At 46.3% G+C, this 21,965-nt stretch overlaps 1 protein-coding gene across 1 annotated transcript in view; it reads left to right on the forward strand.

Moving 5' to 3' along the window:
• The window catches only part of ABHD12B (abhydrolase domain containing 12B), a 257,788-nt gene that overhangs the window by 113,085 nt on the left and 122,738 nt on the right, over positions 1-21,965 (forward strand). Inside the window, exon 3 of the mRNA XM_078662023.1 lies at positions 12,632-12,734. Within this exon, the coding sequence (XP_078518149.1) occupies positions 12,632-12,734 (103 nt within the window). The remainder of the gene's footprint in view (positions 1-12,631; positions 12,735-21,965) is intronic.

Genomic DNA, 21,965 nt, shown 5'->3' on the forward strand with positions numbered 1-21,965 from the left:
ATTCAATGTTCGATTCAAACAATCAACAAGGGGTACTGTGAACACAAATGAACGCCGCTTATGTACATACACATTGGTATTATCAACAGGTTGTTCCTAATGTTTCTATTTTAGGGAGGTCAAAAAGAGATCCCATTAGTGGCCTACTGATTTTGCTCGATTCCTTTTGTTTTTTTACACGATTTTTCGCTTACTGCAAAGACTAAACAGAGTATTGCGACTCTGTGCTTGTTTGTAAATAGAGAATGAACCAAAGAGAACAATCAATCAAATGGAGAGAGAAGCAGGCACGACGGATTACAACGGGGGCAAAGGCCTGCGTTAACTACCCTTCACTATCTGCAAAGAGAGAGTACTCCTAATAGAAATGAGGGGTGGGGGGCAGCATTCAAAGCAGATCAGTGTGCATAAACACGAAATTTTTTTTACTTACCACGTACTTGACATTCGACAGCTTATGATATTTGCTATTAAAAAACCATTGAAATTCACTGAAAAAACCATAGGTTATAGACCATATATAGTTAGGAATTAGCATTTACAAAACCTTGAAAATTCACTGAAAAAACCATAGGTTATAGACCATATATAGTTAGGAATTAGCATTTAAAAAACCTTATTTTACTCACACAAAACCATTGAAATTCCATATATAGTTAGTTGCACTAACTATATATCGCGCACCCGCAATCCACTGCTGATCATGTCACATATTACATCATTCATGACATGGTCAGTGACATCACTGATGACATCACTGATGACATCTCAAATGACATCACTGATGACATCACTGATGACGTCTCATTTGACATCATTCTTGTGCTAATACGATAAACCTCTTCAGACTCTAATATAACCTTAGATACACTCAGTGTATACAGACACTCACACACTGCCACTCATCCATGGAGTTACTCACACACCCAGTCAGTCATGCAAAGAAACAATCTCACCTCCATTTCTTCAACTATACAGTTATACACACCTTACTTATTGAAACATACTAACACATATTTACTCTCTTATACAATCCCTGATACAAGTTCACAATGATCGATACAACCACTCACTCATTCAGTGGCTCTCATGCACAGTTATTTATATATGCCAACTCTCACATGTACTGTGTTTTACATATGTACTTACTATGACATGTAGCATTGAGATATCCATTCACTCATCAATACACTCATGCACACAGTCAACTGCCCATGTAGCTGTTTCCACATGCACTCTTGAACTCATACACCTAGTGAATAAACTGCTCACACATCTATGCACAGAGTCACACACCTTCCAGCCACCCCCACACAAACTCAATCTCCCATAGAAATACTTGGGCAACCAATTAATAACACATATAGCCTCTCGTATAGCTAATGATCAACACATGCAGCAGTTTACATCACAACAGACATAATGATGCACAAATTAAGACAGTTTAGTCACTAACCCATGCATTCAGTGAGACACATTTAATCACTCACTCATACAGTCAGTCACGCACCTACTAAATCCTTCATCCAGACACTTATACATCCACTCATTCTTCAATATGTAAGACATATTTTAACTTTACAGAAACATACAGTCACTGGATGTTGTCATCAGTGATGTCATCAGTGATGTCATTTGAGATATCATCAGTGATGTCACTGACCATGTCATGAATGATGTAATATGTGACATGATCAGCAGTGGATTGCGGGTGCGCGATATATAGTTAGTGCAACTAACTATATATGGAATTTCAATGGTTTTGTGTGAGTAAAATAAGGTTTTTTAAATGCTAATTCCTAACTATATATGGTCTATAACCTATGGTTTTTTCAGTGAATTTTCAAGGTTTTGTAAATGCTAATTCCTAACTATATATGGTCTATAACCTATGGTTTTTTCAGTGAATATATATATATATATCTGCGAAACGCGTCTCGTCTTTGCTATTGGGTCGTGGAAGACCTGAACACGATAAATTAAGCCTGATACCTACCTGCCATGTGTACGTGCCTCTTCTTTGTTCCTTGTTGGAGTAGGACTGGGTTTTTGAAATATTTATATGTATGTATATATATATTACCTACTGGCGGTCGCCAGTAGGTAGTTATAGTTAGAACCTAGTTTCCATAGGAAAAGCATTTTTTGATTTGCTAATAACTTTGGCGTTGTTTGACGAATCTTTGAGAAATTCTCCCAAAATAAAAAGTCTATACAGGTCAGCTCCTATCCTGAAAGTTTGGGGATGATTCGTCAAGTGGGGGCTGAGAAAAAAGGTGAGTCCCAAAAAGTGTTTTAGCCAGGGCTAAAGCCGAACTGCTGAACGGAATTACACCACATTTGCCAAAAAGGTAGTGCTTGGTTCAGAAAGCGACCTTTTTAAAAATGGTTTAAATCCGTTATGTAGTTGCTGAGAAATTAAAAAATAAAAATATCAAGGAGCGGTGGATCCGTGCACCCTCCCGACCACAAGCTTTATTCTAATTGGCTGTCAACACTCTAAACCAGGAAGTGTTGGCAGCCATCTTATGACTCGGTAGAACCTAGTCACAAGAAAATAGAAAAACAAAGGCGAAAAAAAAAGAAAAGAGGGCAGGGTAGAAACACCCTGACCCCCTAGGCCTGATCAGGGGGTCCCAGAAGGACCCCCAGGGCCAAAAAAGCATTAAAAAAAAAAAAAACATCGGCCAAAAAAGACTCGCAGGCTCCCGCTCTTCATTGTATTGAAGCCCCCGGGTGGGCTGACAAAAATGTGTAGGGGGCCCCAATCCCCCTCACACTGCCCCGGGAACCACCACCTGGCTTGATTTATGAGTTGCGGGGGTACGCAGCCCTAGGGACCGCCCCCCGGGGCTAATTTTTAAATGTCCAAGCCCCAGGGATCGCCACCCCCCCGGGGCTTCAAAATAAATATAAAGTAACCTGTGTGGGGGAGCTCAAGTCCGCCCACACGCCCTGGGACCACCACCTCCCCTGGGCTTTGCACTTGTAGGGAGGGGAGCCGCGTGGCCCCCCTCCTGGAGCCCTCGATGGCCCCTGGGGACCGCCACCACCCAGGGCCGGATCATGCAGTGTCCCGGGGTGCCTACCCCCAGAACACTGCGGTTTGCTATGACAGGGCGGGAGCCTTGTGGCTCCCACCCTGTAATAGCAAACTATGGTTTGGATTTTGTAAACGAGAGCAGGTTACAAAATCCAAACCACGTTACTTTTCCACAAGGGAAGCTGCATGTTAGCAGCTCCCCTTGTGGAAAAGCAACGCCGGCTCCCGCAGGAGGTGGGGAGCCAGTGGGACCGTGGGGGCATTGGTGCTCCCCCTACAGTCCCCAGCGGTGAGACCAGGCTCCGGGGGATGGGGTCCCCGGGGCCATGAGTGGCTTAGGAGGGGGGCCACGCGCCCCCCCTCATCAATAAATATATATTTTTTTAAAACATGAGGCACAGCCCCGGGGGATGGGGTCCCTAAGGCCACTTGAGGCAAGGAGCAGCACAGTTGCATTGCAGAGAGGTGTAAAAAGGGGCGTGGCCTCGGACCACTTCTCTGCAACGCAGCTCTGTGGCGCTTACTGGAGGTACATGGTGAGCTAGTTTGCCCCCAAGGACCCTCAGGATTCAAGGGGAATTAATCCCCCAAATTAAAACCCGCCAGGGGGCGCGTTTGCACAGTGGTGAAGGGAGGGGGCGGGGCCTGATGGTATGTGTATACTTATGAAATCACTCCACCAAAACCCAAGTACTTATAAATTCACCATGCACTCTCTTTGCAGCACTCTAATCATCCAGTCACTACCCATGCACTCATGAAATGACCCATGCACTAACTCATGCAATGCTACAATACCCTGAGCAGGCTCCGGTCCTGGTTAGTCAGAGTCAGTTACCACCAGTACCCGTTACTAAAAAGTTGGGGGCATAGGAGGACTTGCTGCTCCTCTGTTGGTTCCTTCTGCACATCTCTTGCTTCTTCCTGCACTTTTCTTCATCTTTCTGGACTTCTGTTGCCTCTTTCTGCATTTGTCTTGCTTCTTGCTGTGCTTTTCTTCCTCTTTCTTCACATGTCCTAACTTTGTAGGCATAGTTAGAAATTATCATTTAAAAAACCATTGAAATTCACTGAAAAAACCATAGTTTTCAGGCACGTTATAGTTAGAAATTAGCATTTAAAAAACCATTGAAATTCACTGAAAAAAACATAGGTTTCAGGCACGTTATAGTTAGAAATTAACATTTAAAAAACTTAGAAATTCACTGAAAAAACCATAGGTTTCAGGGACGTTATAGCTAGTTGGACATTTCACTTGTACAAAACCAAAGAAATTCCCCAGTTATAGTTAGTTCAGCTAACTATAACTCGCGACCCCGCAATGCACTGCTGATGACGTCACATATTACATCATTCATGACATGGTCAGTGACATCACTGATAACATCACTGATGACTTCTCAAATGACATCATTGATGACATCATCCAGTGACTGTGTTTCTGTAAAGTTTAAATAGGTTTTATACATATGCCAAGGTGTATTGAAGAATTAGTGGGTGTATAAGAGTTTGGATGAAGGATTTAGTAGGTGCGTGTCTGACTGTATAAGTGAGTGATTAAATGTGTCTTACTGAATGCATGTGTTACTGACAAAACTGTGTGAATGTCTGTATCAGTCTAGACCATTAATGTAGGATCAGTGTAGGTAACCGCGTGAACGCGATGGTGGATAGTAAAATGCCATCGCGTTCACGCGGTTACCTACACTGATCTAACATTATTGGTCATGTATTTAACTCCCTGAAGAAGAGCAATCTGCTCAAAATGCATCGGGGATCTGTATAAACACGTCAATGTAGCCACTTTATCAGACTTTCCACATTGAGTTTTTCATCGCTTCTCTTTGATTGAAATCAGGTATGGAATGACATATCATATGACGTGATATGATAAAAAAACATGATGAAGAACATTTGTTGAATTAAACTGACATAAAGACGTCTAATCGACTTTGTTTTGAGATTTAGCAATTAAGGTTGCCTTAGGAGTGCTCAAGTTACAACCCTTACACACGTAAGGCTGCTCTGCTGCTCTAAGACTTGTGCCTCACAGGTCAGGAGGTGATCACCTTGAGCACCCTAAATTTGATGAATTTTTTAAATAAAACTATACTCACATTGAAAGATAAAAGGAGTGCAGCGGTTCTCTCAGTTACTCATCCAGTCTAAAACAGGCTCCCAGATATCTTTAGACCTAGACGCTGTAAGCATAAGTTCCCAAAATATGGAAAGTTGAGTTTCATAATATGCAACATCTTTCAACCATTCTTTAGTTGTTGGGGCATTTCATTTCCTCCAGTATATGCCTACCCTGCATTTAGCTAGTAATAATAACATAGCATGCAATTTGTAACGTTTGCAGGTGTTTCTTTCACATAGCCCAGAAGTCCTATCAGCGAGGATAGTTTTTCTGTACACTAAGTATATCCCCAATGATGTTAAATATTTCTATCCAATATTTAGCTATGAGAGGACAGAAACAGGCTACGTGTAAAAACGTCGCTGAATCCATTTTGCATCTCCAGCATTCTGAAGTGTGCCACAGACCCATACGATGTAGTTGGGCTGGGGTTCTTTAGTATCTGTGCAAATATTTAAAGTGAATCAACCGCAATTTGTAATTCAGGGATAGCATCCTTAACTGATCACAGCAGAATTTCCACTGCTCCTCTGAAATTGATGGGTTCAGCTCCATGTTCCAGATCTGGAGAGACTTAGGCCTCAATATTGAACAAGTGGTCTGAATTGAGCTATATAACCTGGTAATGAGTCTCTATGGAGAGGGATTGGTTAGTAATTGTTCCAGGACCTGCAGAGTGGGTGGTGGGTTGGGGAAAGTAGCGTGAAGCTGGCGGCATGTAGCATTAATATGGTGATATAAAAAGGTAGAAAAGGAGAGTGTCACCCCTGATATTTCCTCAGGGGGTGAGCGGAAGGTGTTATCTGGGTATAAATCTGCATATGTATTTATGCTCAGCTTTTTGCCAGAGTGACATTACCCCTATCCGCCATTACCGGCAAATGGGGGTTATATGCCAACATGACCAAGGGGGCAAACAGGACCTCAACTCTGGCTTTCTTCCTTAGACCGTCCCAACTCCATCTTAACATTTCGACAGTGTCTATCTCATCTTGTGGTCTGCCATATCTCTTATAAATCGCAACTGAAAGTGGTACGGGGGCCACCCTGTCCAACTCGACAACAACATGCGGCTGAAACGGTATAGAGTGAACCCCGTATTGGAGGAATTGCGCCTGAGCACAGTATGCATAGAGTTGAATATCCGGCGCTCCCAGGCCTCCCTGAGCTTATGGTAGGGTCATCAGCTCTCAAGATACTCTAGTTTGTTTACTGGCCCATACCAGCGAAATCATCTAGGAGTGCATGGTCTTGAAAAAAGCCTGAGTGAGCGCAAGGGGGAGATTAATGAATAAATGTAAAAATTTAGGAAGGACTATCATTTTTGCAATGGCTATACGCCCCACTAAGGATTGGGGAAGTCTGGACCATTGTGAGACGGGGCCGCGGGCCCGCCTACCTGGAAGCCGCCCTCCCGCACACGTACCTTCCTCCTTTCCGCCGGGACTGCAACCCCGCGAACACCTCCCCGTGTCAGAGACGGGGCTCGGAGCAGCAGCCATAACAAACGGACCCCCGCCCTTCTCTCTCTTACAGGAACTAACCAGAGCATTGCGTCCAGAGGAAGTACACCCCTCCGACCCCGGAAGTCCCGCCCCCGTGACAGCGCCAGAACAGGGAAAAGCCGAGACCGGGAAGCAGAACGCCGTCGGAGCATCGTGGCAGGACACTCGGACCGGAGCGGAAGAAGGAATGCAGGCGTACGACGAAGACCGAAGAGTGGTGGAGTCCTCAGGAGGTGGCTGAAGAGCGGCCGTGACTCACTGGAGAGTTGCGGCGGACCGTGTGAGTACCCTACGAATTCCTTTTCAGTGCTCGCTAGGAGCCCGCTGTATAATCCTTGTAAATAAACCCCTTCTCTGTAGAACCACGTTCATTGCACTGTATCATACCTGTATAGCACCCTCGTAACCAGCGTAACCAGCCGTCCCCCACATGACCCGATTCGACACCCTTTCTGTCTACCGCCCTGTGTTTCCTCCACCCCGATACCTCCCTTCCCTCACTGTCTCTTTGCTCACCCCTCACTGCCCGGATGACGGTGAGTGTTACAATTGTGCCGTGAGGCTCAAGATAGGACTAACGGTCCCTTGTTTTCTTCTCTTGCTGTCCTCCGTGGATCCTCCCCAAAAACCGGAGCCATCGTCAGACTTCCTGAAGACCTGGACCCGAACCCAAGAGCCGGAGCAGACCTCAGCCCCTGGAATCCCTTTCGTTCTGACTTTACTTTCTGCCTTCTGTACAATAAACGAACAGCATAGCCCACTATATTCGGCCTCCTTGCCTGCTTTTCCGGCCTGCAGCACACCCACCATCACAACCATATCTTTATTTTACTCTCCAGCCAGGACAGCATCCTGCTGTAGTTTTTATCCCATAATTCTTGCACCTTGGAGCGGAGTCTAATACCAAGATATAGTACTGGGCCATCTGCCCATCAAAGGGGGGTAATCTAGTTGATAAGGTTGTGTGCAAGCTGTCAATGGAAATAGCCCCTATTTTGACCAATTCATTTGGATACCAGATAGTCCGCCAAATTATAGGATCTCCCGTATTACTGGGTTTATATTGACCTCCGGGTTATTGATATATAGGGTATATGGGATTAACGAAACAATAATACCACAGGTGGTGAAGCCGAGACTTCTTTCTGCTTGGTGTTGCCGGAGTGCCGCAGCTAGTGGCTCCATAGCGATGGCAAAAAGTAAGGGGGAGAGCAGGGAACCTTGTCTCGATAGTCTGCAAGGGGGAGATTAGACCTTTCAGGCTTAGTCTCACAGTGGGCGAGGAGTAGAGTAGTTTTATTTGTCCTATGAATGATGGGCTAAGTCTCACGCATGCAAGGATGGTAAACAAATAATCCCACTCAAGTGAGTCAAACTCTTTAGTAGCATCCAACAGCACCGCCAATGCCAGGTATTCAGGGTTTAGATAATGTAGTACCGAGAAGAAGGTATGGTGATCATGTGATGTGGCCCTGCGTGGGATAAAGCCATATTGGTCTGGTCTTGCGATGGTTGTGATCTATTAGCTAACTGCTTAGCATATATTTTAGTGTGGATATTAAGTAGCGAACGTGACCTGTAGGAGGATCTGTCTTCAGGGGCTTTCCCGTATTTTAGCCTCTCATTGTAGGGGGAAATTTCCCCAGCACTTGCGCCTCTTCATAGACTGCCAGAAGTTGAGGCGCTAGTAGATCTGCATAGGACTTGTAAAATGCTGCGGTCAAGCCATCTGAGCTGGGGGCCTTGCCAGAGGGAATACTATTTATGACCTGTTTGATATCATCTATCGTGAATGGCTCGTCCAGATAAGCTCTGTGACCCCTGCCCAACCACAGCAATTTCCTGTGTGTTTCTAATTATGTCTGAAATTCCTCCTGTTTTGCGTGAGAAGCTGAGGTATAGAGTGTAGAATAGTGCTGTGTAAATTGTTCTAGAATTTTCTGAGGGCCTCTGACCATTTCACAGTTAACACCCTGGATCTCAGAGATAAAAGACTCTGTGTTGGGTGTGCGTAGTATGTTTACCAAGGTCCTGCCCGGTGTATCCCCCTCCCCATCCCTGCGTGCGCAAGCATATTTACCCAGGAATTTCACTTTCCTGTCGAATTCCTCCTCATACTCCGATATCTTCCCCCTGATGACACCCAATAACTCTGTTTCCTGTGTTATAATACTGTGACTCAAGTTCTTTAATGCTTGCCTCCAGATTATTTAATGTTAGTCTAATCGATTTTAGTACCCCTGCCTGTTTCGAAATGCAGTTCCCCCTAATAACCACTTTGAATGCTTCCCACAAAGAAGCCTGCGTCTGAACTGATCCTGTATTCGTGTATTCGGCTCCCAGGACTGTTTTTTTTTTCTTTTTAGAGTTTTATATAGCACGAACTAGCCCCAAGGATATCAGGTATCAGAGCGCTTTACATGAGCACCAGGTACATTACACAAGAACACATTAGTTTTTGTTAGGCATGGGTAGATTAAGAGAATTTGGCCAGAATGACAGGAAGTTGAGCCTTTTTGCTGAGACTCAAACCCAGTTCCCCAGCTTCAAGGTCGAGCGCTCTAGCCGTAAGGCTACATCCTCTCCCATACTGGACTATGCACAGGGACACCAAATGTGCCCCTCATGCAGACTTTCAGTCGCTGGCAAGTGGACCCACCCAGCCCATATACACTAAATCCTGTCTGGGAGGTGGTCACACCTCCCTGTGACAGGATGCCTATTGTTCTGTCTTCCCCTGCTCGAGCTTGGCTCAGCAGCAGGAGAGCACAAATGTGTCTCTAGTTGGCAGCAACAATTTTGTGCTGTCCAGAGCTAGGAGGTTGGTACCGGGAACACCAGGGACCCCCATGAAGCACCCTTCTGAGGGGTGGAATCATACCTCCCACACTGGTTATGGTGTGGGGGTATGATTCCAACATGTTTGACACCAAACACGATAAGTTTTGTTTCAACCGTTTTAGAGTTGCTCATCACACGGTCACATAATACCCCTCTATATTAGTATATGGCTCCTTCACTAACAACCCGAGAGAATGGACTCAGTAGGCTGCAGGGGTGTTCTGCTCATGCAGGATCACCCTCGCACTTAGAACCAAGCACCCTGTTCTCAGGATTGTAAAGGCCTGCTTATAGGGGTGATTTTTACGTTTTAAGTGCAGTGACCCTTAGATATAATAACCTATATCTTAATTAAGTGATGCATGCACCAACTTACACAGGCTGCAATGGCAGGCCTGAAGTTCCATTTTGCATGGCCTCTCATGGGTGGCATAATACATGCTTCAGCCCATGGGAGGCCTCTGGGGTACCTATGTTCTGGGTACATGTGTACCATATACTAGGGACTGACAAGGGTACCCCAGTATCCAATCTGGAGTGTACCTAAGTACATAACATTACAGTTTAGGGAGAAAGCAGATAGACTGGGGTCCTGGTTAGCAGGATCCCAGTCAGACTAGTCAAAAACAGTGTTCCATCAAGCAAAACGTGGAGGTAACCATAGGAAGGAGATCCTACTTTCCTACAGGGTCAAACTGGCCATAGTGGGCACCGGGCATTTCCCCGGTGGGCCAGAGGGGTAGGGGATGGTTTTGGGTCTGTGGGACCGGTTTTGTCACTGGGAGCGGGTTTTGCAGCAGTGATGCAATATCGGCCCCCTGTAACAAAAGCGGGAGTGGTGCTTCTTTCTAGCTGCCCCCCAACCTCCCACCTGCTACAATGGCCGGTCGAGCAGCAATATGCCAGGGCTGGTTGCTGTTCCCAGTCCAGCCCTGTTTGCAATCCTTTGACACTTTAAAGCCAGCAGCATACCTCAGCACAACATATCCAGCCTATTTAAAGAGAAAGCTGTTGGCCATTTGGTTTGGGGTTTTGCTATCTTTGACTGACCAACCAACATGGAAACACAAAGTCCCTATTATATGAGAGGTGTTCAGAAGTAAGACATCATACGCTTGGTTTACATATGCACAGCTCTAAAGAAATGAAGTGCTTCAATGCTGAAATCCACTTTCAATGAATGGGGCATTCACACTTTTTGGGTGACCATAATAAAGAGCCTTGACCCTTCGGACCCCCAGATCAATTGCAAACTGCTGAAGTTTCTGACATTGCATGGCAAACTACTTAAACATTGCTAGGTCTCCCTGGGAACAGCACAAAACAGGGATGCTTTAGTGACACTGTGGCACTCTATTATCCAAGAACCCAGATCATTTTCTTAATCAAATGATATGTATTTATATATCTATAGATGTGATTTTAACAACAAGCATTTTAAACTAATTGATGCAAATCTATTTTTGTACTTTACGCTTTTAGAACACATGGGTCTGTCGCAGTGTTGAACATCAACGGGTATTTTATGAGAAACCCTGAAAATTTTAACTTTTAAGGCAACTAACAACTTACCAGCCCAATTTTATATATTTATGTTATGTGTATGGTAATATTGTGATGGTTTTTATCAACTTAAAACAATAAACATTGCACTCACTCTCCCTATTTCCCTTCTCCTCTGCTGTACTCGTAGGCTGTGCATCCTCCTCACCATAGTGTAGGCAGCTGCCATTGTGAAAGTTTGCGTTACTTTTTTTGGTGAGCTTTTGCTTGATGCCAAATTGCAAATGCTATTTGCCATTTTTGTTACTATTCTTAATTTGCTAATGGTAAGTACATATAAATTGTGAATTTGTGATTGGAAACTAAATGTAGGAAATTGCTAAATTAAAAGCATTAAATGTTTGTGCACTCTTAGCAAACCTAAGTTTAGTGGCACATTGTACATCACACAAGCCTATTTTAATGGCTGCAAACCATTTTGCGAATGGTTTACCTATCAGAAAACCTTTGTACATTAGCCCCTAGATCACGATGAAGTAACAGTTCCACCTGCAATCTCAAAACCCAGCTTCCCCTTCAATCTCATACATTTGAACCTGTACAGCGATCTGCTGCTATTTGGCTAAGTTCATGCTATACAAATAGTGCATAATTGAATACTTTGTTTGTGGAGTTCTCTCCATGTTGCACCCCACGTGCCCGTCCCGAGGAACTGGGAGTGCGGGACGCATGGCACCACTGTGTCGTGAGCTGCGGCAATTCTGAGATGATGCAGGAGGACCAGCACTTCCCCCCTGCAGTCTTAACTCGCATCTAGTCAGTTGGCGGGTGAATTGCTGGGAACATTCTGGGCCACGAAGGGCCAAAGCAGTTGCTGTAGGGCCATTCTACCAGCCAAATCTTCTTCGCAGAATCCCTGGTAAAGGTTCTTGAGAAATATGTATCAGCCCGATCCAAGCTGTCCGACACCCTTTTTATTCCTATCTTAACCCAAACAGTTATGGAGGCTTTTCCGTCATTCAATTTCCTCATCTGGACATATTTAAGGGAGTTTTTCTTCTGGTTCAATGAGTTGCAACGCTACAAGTTCTCATGTTGTGTCCTCTCATATTTGGACTCAGCTTTCAGCAGTTCCTAGCTCCAGCCCTTTTCTTCCAGTGCATTGTCCTTCAGGCTCATGCGCATGACTTCACTGTCTACGTGCTGGCTGTCTCCTCTGGTCACAATACTTTTACTACAACACCTAGGAGCTCCATCATCTTGTGAAGTTTTATTACCTTTTGTTTTTTTCTCCTCGGGTTCCTTCTGAAGGGCACAACATTCCTGCTGGGGGCTCACAAATGTTGTTGGCAACATGGCTACTGGAAGGGGTACCCCTTACCTCTGGCACTCCAAGACTTGGATGATCAGACATCGAAAGTGCTCGGGGATCCTACCCGATGCCATATTCGTGACACACTGCCCATTTTGGTATTGATATGATTGTACATCCACTGTGAAATTATGCTTGTTAAAAATCTGAGTTTAATTGTTTTCAGTATGGTTGAATGTAAAGCATTAGCTGTTAAAGTTGCTAACATGCCTTACTGTCTGTTTCAGTGAAAGCCCCTTTCTTTGTGGATTTGCAAAAACCTGAACTACTTTTGAATCACACCACAAATTTTTATCTTACGCCTGAGGATGGAATTACTGTTGGTATCTGGTGAGTATATTTAAGGTGACTTTGACATCCAAGGAATGCTCAATTTGAGTATAAATGTTTTGTTTTTATTGAGGTTTTCACAAAAGTTATCTCTTGTTAGTGGGTGTACTGACGTGTTTTGCCTGGTAAAAGTTGATGAGAAAGCAAAAGCGTTAATACTGTGTAGCCTAGATTCCACAGCACCTGCATTGAATGAGTAACAAGCAGAAGTGACATATAGTCTCTCATATATCCGAGGCTCTACTTTTGCCAGCTGTGTCAGGCGTAAGGCTTAACCCTTCTGGAGGTGATGAGTTACCAGTAGTAAGGAAATCAGAACATGAAGCACGTTGACCAACAAAGTCAATGTCGCCACATAAATAATGAATTAAAATAAATAGCAGTAACATCCAGTACCAAGTAAATCATATCAGCATTAAGTCTACCAACCTCGTCGTAAATTTTCATTAAAATAGCATAATTTCAAGTATTTTGGAAATGCAACGATTGTTCTCCAAGGAAGAGCTTGTCCAGTTCGAGGCATGTGGGCTGCTAAATTCATATCTTAGCATTAGATCGCCGCCTAGTGTTGGGCTCGGATGATTGCACATTGTTGTCCTGGAAGAGTCTTCGAAGTATCCTGAGATAGGTGGCTCCTCCCCTGGACTACAGTGTGCATGGGCATCGGCTCCATCCCCAGATTGTTTTTTTCCGCCATTGGGTTCGGATGTGGTCTCGACGTCTTACTGTCGGAACCAAGAAAAACTAACTTTTAGCGGCCAAAAGGCCTCGATTTTCTTGCGTCGGTATTGTCTGCGCACGGTCTCGAGTCTTCCGTCTCTTGGAGTCGGAATAAGCGGAGTTTTCTTCGCTCTCTGAACTTTGAGGCCTTCTCATCCCGACACGACTGCAAGCCTTTTCGGACATGGAGCGGAGCCCGTTTAAGTACTGCCCGCTCTGTGGGTCCAAGTACCCACACATTGATCTACACCCCGTCTGTAACAAGTGCCTTTCGCCTGACCACGACGACGGCAAGTGCAAGGCCTGTGCACAGTTCCGCTCAAAGAAAACTCTCAAGCTTCGGCGCGCGGTGCGCTTGGAAGCTAGGCAAGCGGCCCCGGATCCGGAGAACATCTTCGGCGACCAGGACGAAGAGGTCCAGGGTCACCATCTACAAATCTCCCCACCTGAGACGGAGGTCGAGGCGGATCCGGGAGACGACGACGGAGTCGCGGGTCAAGCCCTTGAATACGTCGAAGAGGTAGGAGATGACGAAGAGATTTATGGGGCCGCGGCAGACAGCTCGGGGGACGAGCTCTGCCCCGAAGGTTACGAAGATGCCGACCGGGACACGGGATCGCCTGTCGGCCTTACCCAAGACCCGTTGCCGCAAGCCACAGCCCCGCCTTCAGGCCCGGCTACGGACTTACTTGCTGAGCACACTGTTTCGAAATCGAAACTGAAACCATCGGGATCGACGACACCTAAAATGGCCGACCCGAAAACGAAACTGAAACCTAAGGACTCGAGTGTCCCTAAGATGGCTGCCGTGCCGGTGAAAAAGACGGTGCCCGCTACCCCATCGGCTCCGTCGACCTCCGGTCCGCAGAAGCCGAAGAAGTCTGTCGATTCCGATGCTGCAAAATCGAAACCGACGCCCGAGGATGGGTCCTCCAAGAAAGATGGTCGGCACGGGTCAGCGGCTACGACGCCATCCAAGCCCGCCAAGGTCGGCTCCAAGGAGGCTACGCACAAGAAGTCTGCGCCCCGGCCTCAAGAATCGGAGGCGCCGAAGGCGGGTTCCGCGCCCAAAGCGCACAAGGCCCACAAGGACGTCGGATCCGAGGGACCGAGCGGACCTTCCTCGTCAGCGACGAAACCCACTGGGATTGAGCCGTCCCTCATTGCAGAGTCACTGCACAGAATCAGGGAGAAAGCCTTTGCCCCGTCGGCTCCGATACCATCGCCGCAGCCGCAAAAGGACACTCCGGCAAAGCCTTCTGGGAAACTCCTCTTTCTCTTGCCACCTAAGGAGGCGCCGAAAGCGTTTTCAACGAAATCGGCTCCGAAACAGGTTTCTTCGCCGGCTGGCCTGCTTCCACGTCGGGTACTCGAATCAGAAGACGATTCAGAGCATTTCATCGACGCTGCAACAGGCAAGCTGACCCTCTATAAGAGGAAAATCACTTCGGAGCCAGTGGACTCCTATGTCATCCCACTGAAAAAGAAGAAGGTTCCCCTTGACGCCTCAGGCCTCACGGAACCAATCCAGCCTCCTCCAAGACGGAGCCCTACTCCCTCCCCAGAACACTCTGCGGGTGAGGGGTATGATGAGGACGAGCAGTACAATTTCCCTATCGATGAACCTGATGTACAACCGGATTCATACGATGACACTGGTGACCAGAACACCCAAGGTGTGGGCCAGGACCCGCAGCTCTTTAATGCACGTGCATCCCCGACTGAGGACTCAGCAGGCTTTCATGCACTACTTGAAAGGGCGGAAGCCAATCATGATGTGGACATGCATGCCGACCCGGTTGAGGAAGACTTCCTTTTCGACACCTTTTCAGTCTCTGAAAGGACAGTAAAGACACTTCCCATGCTAAAAGGAGTCCTCAAACATGCTGGGGACATTTTTAAGGAGCCTACAAGAGCGAGAGTGGTCAACCCTCGCATTGAAAAGAAGTACAGGCCTGCACCTGCGGACCCCGCCTACATCCGGGGACAATTGCCACTGGACTCTCTTGTGGTCGCCAATGCCAGAAAACGTGCCAACTCCCAGACAACGGGTGAAGCTCCTCCCCCGGATAAGGAGTCCAAAGTGCTAGAGGCAGGGGGCAAAAGAGTAGCTGCACAGGCATCAAACTTTTGGCGCATCGCCAATACACAGGCGCTCTTGGCGCGTTACGATAGGGCGCACTACGACACCCTAGAACAGGTTGTACAACACCTGCCTCCACAGTTCCAAGAAGCCACACAACTGCTCATTAACGAGGGGAAGCTAATCTCAAACGCAGCCATCAAATGTGCGCTTGACGCTGCAGACACAGCTGCTAGGGCTGTCAACACTAGCGTTATGCTGAGACGACAGGCGTGGCTACGCATCTCAGGCTTTAAACCGGATATTCGGACAACAATTCTTAATCAGCCGGTCAATCCTGATAGTCTGTTTGGTCCAGATGTTGACACCACCCTAGAGAAAATAAAAAAGGACACGGAAACTGCTAAATCCATGGGGGCCCTGCAGTCACAACAGTTTCGTGGCAGCAATTTTCGTCGCTCAGGTGCACGTGGGGTCACCAGAGGACAAATGGGTCAACAGTCCCAGTTCTCAAAAGGTGGGGCACAATCCTCGTTCACGAAACAGAACAAGGGAGGTTACAGGAATAACAGCAACAGAGGTCGCGGAAGAGGTAACAACAACCCCCGCTCCTCTACTCCAAGCAAACAGTGACTCTCTGTCACTACCCCCCGACCACCTAACACCTGTCGGGGGGAGACTGCAGCAGTTCCTGCCCGTCTGGAAAAACATCACCACAGACAGGTGGGTGCGACAACTAGTCCAGTATGGTTATTGCCTAGAATTGAAGTCCACTCCACCCAACATCCCGCCAAGGCAAAGGCCTATGTCCGCAGAGCACTTGCTCTTATTGCAGCAGGAAGTAGTGGTGATGCTGCAAAAGGGAGCAATCGAGCAAGTGCCGGTGGGAGAGGAAGGCACAGGGGTATATTCCCTGTACTTCCTTATTCCAAAGAAGGACGGATCTCTCAGACCCATTCTAGATCTGCGCCCCCTCAACCTGTACATACTATCAGAACATTTCCACATGCTTACGCTGCAACAGATTCTTCCCTTGCTAAACCAAGGGGACTTCCTAGCAACCTTGGATCTCAAGGATGCGTATTTCCACATTCCACTACACCCGTCACACAGGAAATACCTCAGGTTCACTATTCAAGGCAGACACTACCAGTTCAAGGTCCTACCCTTCGGAGTCACAACAGCCCCGAGGGTGTTCACCAAGTGTCTGGCGACAGTAGCGGCGCACCTCAGGAGGCAGAACATCCATGTCTACCCCTACCTAGACGACTGGCTCGTACAAGCCAAGTCAGAGCAGCAGTGCGCCGCGGACATGTCAACTACAATTCACCTTCTTCACGATCTGGGTTTCTCACTACACTACCCAAAATCGCATCTTCAGCCGGCACATGTCCGGCAGTTCCTAGGTGCAACGATCAACACCCTGACGGCCATGGCTCAGCCAAACAAAGTCAGGATAGACAGCATGCAGGCCCTGATCCAAAGGTTCAGGCCACAGCACTCGCTTCCAGCGAGGGTGTTCATGCAGTTGATAGGCATGATGGCCTCCTGCATCTTCATTGTCCCTCACGCACGGCTACACATGCGCCCGCTCCAGGAGTGCTTAGCGAATCAGTGGACACAGGCTCGTGGCCAATTGACAGACCTAGTGTTGGTTACCAGTCGGGCATACGACTCTCTGCATTGGTGGACTCCACACAACCTTTGCAAGGGCCGACTGTTCCAAGAGCCCGTGCCGCGGATTGTCCTGACAACGGACGCATCTCTCCAGGGATGGGGAGCTCATGTGCTCGACTACACGGTGCAGGGACTATGGACAACGCAGCAACAGAAGATGCACATCAACTATCTGGAACTGATGGCAATCTTCATGGCGCTCAAGTCCTTCAATGTACATCTGTGCAACAAGGTAGTGTTAGTCCGGACGGACAACATGACTGCGATGTACTACATTCAAAAGCAGGGAGGCACCCACTCGCCACAGCTGTCTCATCTGGCTCAGAGCATGTGGAAGTGGGCCATTCAGAGGAACATTTTCCTCATGGCAGAACACCTCCCAGGAAAGGACAATCAGATGGCGGATCTGCTCAGCAGGTACAGCCATCAAATGCACGAGTGGGAGTTACACCCATCTGTCCTCCACCCGTACTTCCAACAGTGGGGTCATCCGGAGATAGACCTGTTTGCCACAAAAGAGAACGCAAAATGCCAACACTTTGCCGCCAGGTTCCCTCACCCACAGTCGCAGGGGAATGCGATATGGATGAACTGGTCAGGCAAATTTGCGTACGCTTTTCCGCCAGCCCCTCTAATACCGCTGGTCGCAAGAAAGCTAAGGCAACACAAGATGACCCTCATCCTAGTTGCTCCAACGTGGGCGCGCCAAGCTTGGTACACCACGTTCCTCGAACTCTCAGTGGTACCGCATCAAAGACTGCGCCTCACGCCCAGTCTTTTGACGCAGAACCATGGAGAAATTCAGCATCCAGATCCGCACCAGCTCAACCTGGCGATCTGGCTCCTGAAGTCCTAGAGTTTGGGTACCTTAACCTACCTCCAGAATGCATGAGCATCATCAAGGAGGCGAGGAAACCAACTACTAGAGCATGCTATGCTGCAAAATGGAAGCGTTTTGTCATCTACTGTACATCCAATGACATCAACCCACTAGATGCATCTATCCCCAACATCATCTGCTATCTGTTGCATCTTTACAAGTGCAATCTGGCGTACACTTCCATTCGGATACATCTATCCGCCATAGCGGCTTATCTTCAGAACAGGCAGCACTTCTCTGTCTTCAGAGTGCCCGCCATTAAAGCCTTCCTTGAAGGTCTGAAAAGAGTCATTCCCCCAAGGACACCGCCAGCTCCGGTGTGGAACCTCAACGTCGTTCTCACCAGACTGATGGGACCACCATTTGAGCCACTGCACTCGTGTGAACTCCAATTCCTTACGTGGAAAGTGGCTTTTCTTATAGCTATTACGTCTCTGAGGCGTGTCAGTGAGCTGCAAGCGCTCACAATCCAAGAGCCATTCATTCAAATTCACCCAAATAGGGTAGTGCTACGCACTAACCCTAAATTCCTTCCTAAGGTGGTGTCACAGTTTCATCTAAACCAGACTATTGACTTACCAGCATTCTTTCAAAACCCGCAAACGGTGGCGGAAAGGATGCTCCATACCTTAGATGTACGGAGGGCGTTGATGTACTACATAGACAGAACACAACACTTTCGAAAAACAAAACAACTCTTTGTTGCCTTCGCACCACAACACAAAGGCAACCCAATTTCCAAGGCAGGGATAGCCAGGTGGATTGTTAAGTGCATCCAGATATGTTATCAAAAGGCAAAGCGCACTTTAACAATACCCCCCAGAGCGCACTCCACACGCAAACTGGGGGCATCCATGGCTTTCCTGGGGAACATTCCTTTAGAGGACATTTGCAGAGCAGCCACGTGGGTCACACCACATACCTTTACAAAACACTACTGTGTTGATGTACATTCCAAGCAGCAAGCTGCTGTAGGACAGGCTGTTCTCAAAACACTTTTTTAGGTTTCTGCAGCTGGCACGGGCAACCGCCGCTGATGGAGGGACTGCTATGTATTCTATGCTAAGATATGAATTTAGCAGCCCACATGCCTCGAACTGAATATGCTACTTACCAGTATGCATCTGTTCTTGGCATGTAGGGCTGCTAACATTCATATCGCCCGCCCTCCTCCCCGGTGCCTGTCGCAGCTGCAGATATACTATTGTATTTATTCATTAGCATGGACATCCTTTACACTTTTCACTCCATCTTCTGCCACAATGGCGAAAAACAATCTGGGGATGGAGCCGATGCCCATGCGCACTGTAGTCCAGGGGAGGAGCCACCTATCTCAGGATACTTCGAAGACTCTTCCAGGACAACAATGTGCAATCATCCGAGCCCAACACTAGGCGGCGATCTAATGCTAAGATATGAATGTTAGCAGCCCTACATGCCAAGAACAGATGCATACTGGTAAGTAGCATATTCATTTCTGAAGATAAACACATTTTGCTGTTAAATACAAGATTTTATTTATGGAACTCGACACTGAGAAAGTCAGTTGAGTTTCCTTCTTAACTTCATGTGAAAAGGATAACCCCTCCCAGTAGCCACGGTGTCATCCTGCACTTAATAGTACATGTGAAAGGTGCAGTGTCTCCGAAAAAATTCCCAGTTAAGAGGAAAAAACACAAAGGCTATAGAACCCCTTTACAATCTTGTAACTCTTTATAGACGATGAGAGATTAATAAAGAAGTTAATTGCAGAGCATCAAAAATCCCCTGACATCCTGGAAGGGCAAAGTGTCCAGCAAGGACATTGAAAAGTAGATCCGGTCAATGTTCCAACTACAAGAAGCAAAATCAGGGACAATAAGGAGGCAAAGAATGTGGCGAAAATAAAGGGAACTAATTTATTGGCATGCATCCTTCACTTGTAAATGCCTCCTTATGTTTAATTCCATTAGGAACTACCATCACAGGGAAAGACTCTAATTCATCTTAGATTGGGAACCACAAACGGAATTCTCTGGACATACTAACATATTGGTAAGAGTAGTGTATTAGGCTTTATTGTTTTAGTTTATTAGTAATGCACCCCAAATAATAATCCACTTTTAGACAGTCGTGTTTCCAGAGATGGAGTTCAGTTTTATTTTATTTCGTTTGGGAGAACTAGCAAGTGGTGGCCTTATCCTTTGATGTGGTCAAAACCACCCCAAATAGTTCAAATTCACTTTCTTACACCCTGACAATGGTAACGTTTTGCAGAGTGGTTTGGGGACTGTCGTTATGATAGTGAAATCTGTATTTCACAGAGAACTGTGAAATATTTTCCATATTTCACTGTTCACTGTCGGTTATGGTTTTGATTTTATACCACTGAATTTTGTCCAAAAAAAGCACTCAAAATTGTATTATAAATATACTTATATAAGATACATTTTATATATATTCTGTGCAGACTGGTTTGTGAATGTTGTCCCTACATTCTGCGGTCTCAGTCTAAAATATGTGTATATTTACTGATCTTTAAAGATGGGCAAAGCATCTTTGCCTTTGGTGCTGTAGTTTATATGTCACTCATGTTCATAATAAAATACTGTCCACATCATCCTAGGAATAAAGCATACTACTTTATTAAACTTTTAGACAGTCACAAATATATGGCAGATTTGGTCATAGACTGCTTAACTTTACATAGATTTACAATGTTTTCTCCTAGGATCATACATTTTTTAACCTTTTCGAACATTAGAATTGTGTTCACTAGAACTCTAAATACTTGGTTTGCTCAAAAACAAACTGAGGTCACCCTTAAGTAAAGCAGTGTCTTTAGAAAGGCATGGATAATGCACTGGAAGATTATGTAAACTTTCTGAGCATAATCAAATTCTGTGTAAGCCCCCCTCACTTATTATCAGATTTAATTTCCTGTTAGTACTTCAGTGAAACTTACCTGTGTGTGGTAAATAAATAAATAATACCTCTATTTTTGAATGAATATATGAATAACAGATAGCTCAATAAATAAGAGTCAAGATTCGAGGTAGTAGGAGTTTGCAGGTTTAATACAGCATAAGGACAGGAACAGGACAACCTGCACGGGAACAGGATGGCAGCGCTGCCGGGGGCAGGATCAAGGAAAAGGAATCGGCGTAAGGGAATGGGTAACATTTAATAACAGTGCACAAGCATATATACTAAAACAATTGCATTACAGTGAATACAATAGGCGGAGCAGTGGGTGTGGTCAATAGCAGTCGCGAAAGATAAGGGTGAAAGTGGGTGTAACAGGAGGCGTATACATAAACATGTGATGTAAACGTAACAGAATATGTCATAAATGGGGCGGAAACATGGAGGGGGCTACCTAAGGAGCCGGGACCTCTGACCTGATGGTGCGCGCAAACTGACAATGACGTGTTACTAGGAGAAGCTGGGGGCTATGAACTCTGCGCTAGGAGTAGAGACTGAAGTCTGGAGAGTCAGGGCGACATGTACCTAAACCCTATCTAGTATCTAATGTTTAGAGGACATGTTGATATAAACTAAGAGTCAGGAGGGGAGAGGCTAACAGACTCTTAGACTGGAGCATGCATTATTCTACATGTAGTGCGTGTTGAGGAATATTAAATGACCATAAATACAGTAATTCTCTTACATGGAGACGTAAAGGCTAGACAATGACGGAAACTATTGATGCGATTCAGTAGCTTAGGAATGCAGAGAAGGAAGGCTGGACTGATAACTAGAATCATAACATACTCTTGGCAGACTCGTAGGCAGAGCCAGGCCGAGCCGGGCACTGTGAGGCAGGAAGTAAGTGAAGGGTCGAGGATACAGGTGGGGGCTGTATCGCTCCTCAGCGAGGGTTCAGGAGACA

This window comes from Lissotriton helveticus, chromosome 9, assembly GCF_964261635.1.
Source record: "Lissotriton helveticus chromosome 9, aLisHel1.1, whole genome shotgun sequence".
NCBI lineage: Eukaryota > Metazoa > Chordata > Amphibia > Caudata > Salamandridae > Lissotriton > Lissotriton helveticus.